The sequence below is a fragment of the Mus caroli genome, chromosome 3, assembly GCF_900094665.2.
Source record: "Mus caroli chromosome 3, CAROLI_EIJ_v1.1, whole genome shotgun sequence".
Classification (NCBI taxonomy): Eukaryota; Metazoa; Chordata; class Mammalia; order Rodentia; family Muridae; genus Mus; species Mus caroli.
The window spans coordinates 92,795,047-92,797,900 of record NC_034572.1 but is presented as its reverse complement, the minus strand read 5'-3'; the positions used below and the strand labels follow the sequence as shown (position 1 = coordinate 92,797,900).

At 45.9% G+C, this 2,854-nt stretch overlaps 1 protein-coding gene across 4 annotated transcripts in view; it reads left to right on the top strand.

Moving 5' to 3' along the window:
- LOC110290813 (3 beta-hydroxysteroid dehydrogenase/Delta 5-->4-isomerase type 3-like) overlaps positions 1 to 2,854 on the top strand; it is a 63,558-nt gene that overhangs the window by 49,955 nt on the left and 10,749 nt on the right. Inside the window, exons 2-3 of one of the 4 annotated variants that reach the window (XM_021157601.2) lie at positions 649 to 673; positions 2,249 to 2,269. The exons of the other annotated variants lie outside the window; for them this stretch is intronic. Coding sequence (XP_021013260.1) covers positions 649 to 673; positions 2,249 to 2,269 — 46 coding nt within the window. The remainder of the gene's footprint in view (positions 1 to 648; positions 674 to 2,248; positions 2,270 to 2,854) is intronic. 4 annotated transcript variants of the gene reach the window in all.

The window sequence follows — 2,854 nt, the reverse complement described above, 5'->3', positions numbered from 1 at the left end:
AGGAGAGGAGAGGAGAGGAGAGGAGAGGAGAGGAGAGGAGAAAAATCATGTTGGAAATGTTAATTCCCCACTAAAAGAGAGTCAACAAAAGGAATCAGGTGACAATGCAGTTTCAGGTGTGGAAAGAAGATGCTTCAGATGGCAGCATTTCTAAATGCACATGTTCCTTAGCCAACCCCCTTTAAGAACTGGGTTAAAATGCACATGCTATTCCTTAAGACAAGGGTTCTGAGAGGCAAGCAGTCTTGGAGAAAGAAAATGAGAAGAATGGAGCATTTTTAAGGACAGTTTCCTGAGAACTTTCAAGCCTCTGAACCCAACAGCACGGCCTTGATCTTGGGTCCCAGATCCCTCAGTGACCAGTCTGCACAGGTGAGAGTGTGGACTACAGAAGCTACACAGCTTCTGAGACAGGCATAAGCAACACAGCTTCTGAGACAGACCCTGTTTCAGGCTCCAGACATCAGAGCACCTTCCCCGCCAAATGAGAGGTGTCTGTCCCACCCAGGAGGGCTCTGCTGAGTAGCACCTGGGGGCACCATCGTGGGTCCCAGAACCCTCAGAGACTAGTCTGCACAGGTGAGAGTGCAGACTACAGAAGCTACACAGCTTCTGGGACAGGAAGAAGTGACACAGCTTCTGAGACAGGCCCTGTTTCGGACCTTCATCTTCAGTCAGTAGGCAGGTCCGAACACCAGATATCTGTGCATATTAGATGCAAGGGGAGTGCTTGCCTGCAGAGAGTACTCTGACCACTGAAACTCAGGAGAGAGCTAGTCTTCCAGGTCTGCTAAGAGAGGCTAACATAATCACAGGAGGAGCAAATTCCAACCAGAGACAACTATAACAACTAACTCCAGAGAATACCAGATGGCAAAAGGCAAATGTAAGAATCTTACTAACAGAAACCAAGACCACTCACCATCATCAGAACCACCTCACTCCCACCTCAGCTAGTCCTGGATACCCCAACACACCCAAAATGCAAGACTTTAATTTAAAATCATATCTCTTGATGCTGGTAGAGGACATCAAGAAAGAGATGAATAACTCACTTAAAGAAATACAGGAGAACACTGCTAAAGAGGTAGAAGTCCTTAAAGGAAAACAGGAAAACACAACCAAACAGGTCATGGAATTGAACAAAACCATACAAGACCTAAAAAGGGAAGTAGACACAATAAAGAAAACCCAGCCCTTCCGGTCAGTGCCAGCACCAGGGCACCTTGGGCACAGAGTCGGGGGACACCCCAAGGTCCCCTAGAGGACTCTCCAAGTGATCTTAGGACCACCCATGAGTGGAACACAACTTCTGTTCCAATCCAATTGCAGGGGACCTGAGACAGCATTAGAGAAGCAGGAAACCCGGCCTGACCAGGGTCACAAGTCCTTTCCGGTCGGCGCCAGCACTTGGTCACCTGGGCACAGAGTCAGTGGAAACCCCCAAGGTTCCTAGAGGACAGCTTCTGAGACAGACCTGGTTTCAGGCTCCAGACATCAGGGCACCTTCCCTGCCAGAGGAGAGGTGTTCGCCCTGCCTGGGAGGGCTTTGCTGGAGCACCTGGGGGAGCCATCTTGGTTCCCGGATCCCTCTNAAACTAGTCTGTGCAGGTGAGAGTGTGGACTACAGAAGCAAACAGCTTCTGTGACAGGCTGAAGCAGCACAGCTTCTGAGACAGGTCCTGTTTCGGGCCTTCATCTTCTGCCAGGAGGGAGGTCCAGATGCCAGATATCTATGCACCTTCCCTGTAAGAAGAGAGCTTGCCTGCAGAGTGTGCTCTGACCACTGAAACTCAGAGGAGAGAGCTAGTCTCCCATGTCTGCTGATAGAGGATAACAGAATCACGAGAGGAACAATCTCTAGCCAGAGACAACTATAACAACTAACTCCAGAGATTACCAGATGGCGAAAGGCAATCATAAGAATCTTGCTAACAGAAACCAAGAACACTCACCATCATCAGAACGAAGCACTCCTGCCGCGCCCAGTCCTGGGACCCCAACACACCCAAAAAGCTAGACCCAGATTTAAAAGCATATCTCATGATGATGTTAGAGGACATCAAGAAGGACTTTAATAACTCACTTAAAGAAATACAGGAGAACACTGCTAAAGAGTTACAAGTCCTTAAAGAAAAAGAGGAAAACACATCCAAACAGGTGATGGAAATGAACAAAACCATACTAGACCTAAAAAGGGAAGTGGACACAATAAAGAAAACCAAAAGCATCAGCAACAGAATACAAGAGATGGAAGAGAGAATCTCCGGTGCAGATGATTCCATAGAGAAAATTGACACAACAATCAAAGAAAACGCAAAATGCAAAAAGATCCTAACTCAAACCATCCAGGAAATCCAGGACACAATGAGAAGACCAAACCTACGGATATTAAGAGTAGATGAGAATGAAAATTCTCAACTCAAAGGGCCAGCAAATATTCAACAAAATTATAGACGAAAACTTAAAAAAAAACTAAAGAAAGAGATGCCTATGAACATACAGGAAGCCTACAGAACTCCCAATAGACTGGACCAGAAAAGAAATTCCTCCCGACACATAATAAGCAGAACAACAAATGCACTAAATAATGATAGAATATTAAAAGCAGTAAGGGAAAAAGGTCAAGTAACATATAAAGACAGGCCTATTAGAATTATACCAGACTTCTCCGCAGAGACTATGAAAGTCACAAGATCCTGGACAGATGTTATGCAGACCCTAAGAGAACACAAATGCCAGCCCAGGCTACTATACCCAGCAAAACTCTCAATTTCCATAGATGGAGAAACCAAAGTATTCCATGACAAAACCAAATTCACACAATATCTTTCCACAAATCCAGCCCTTCAAA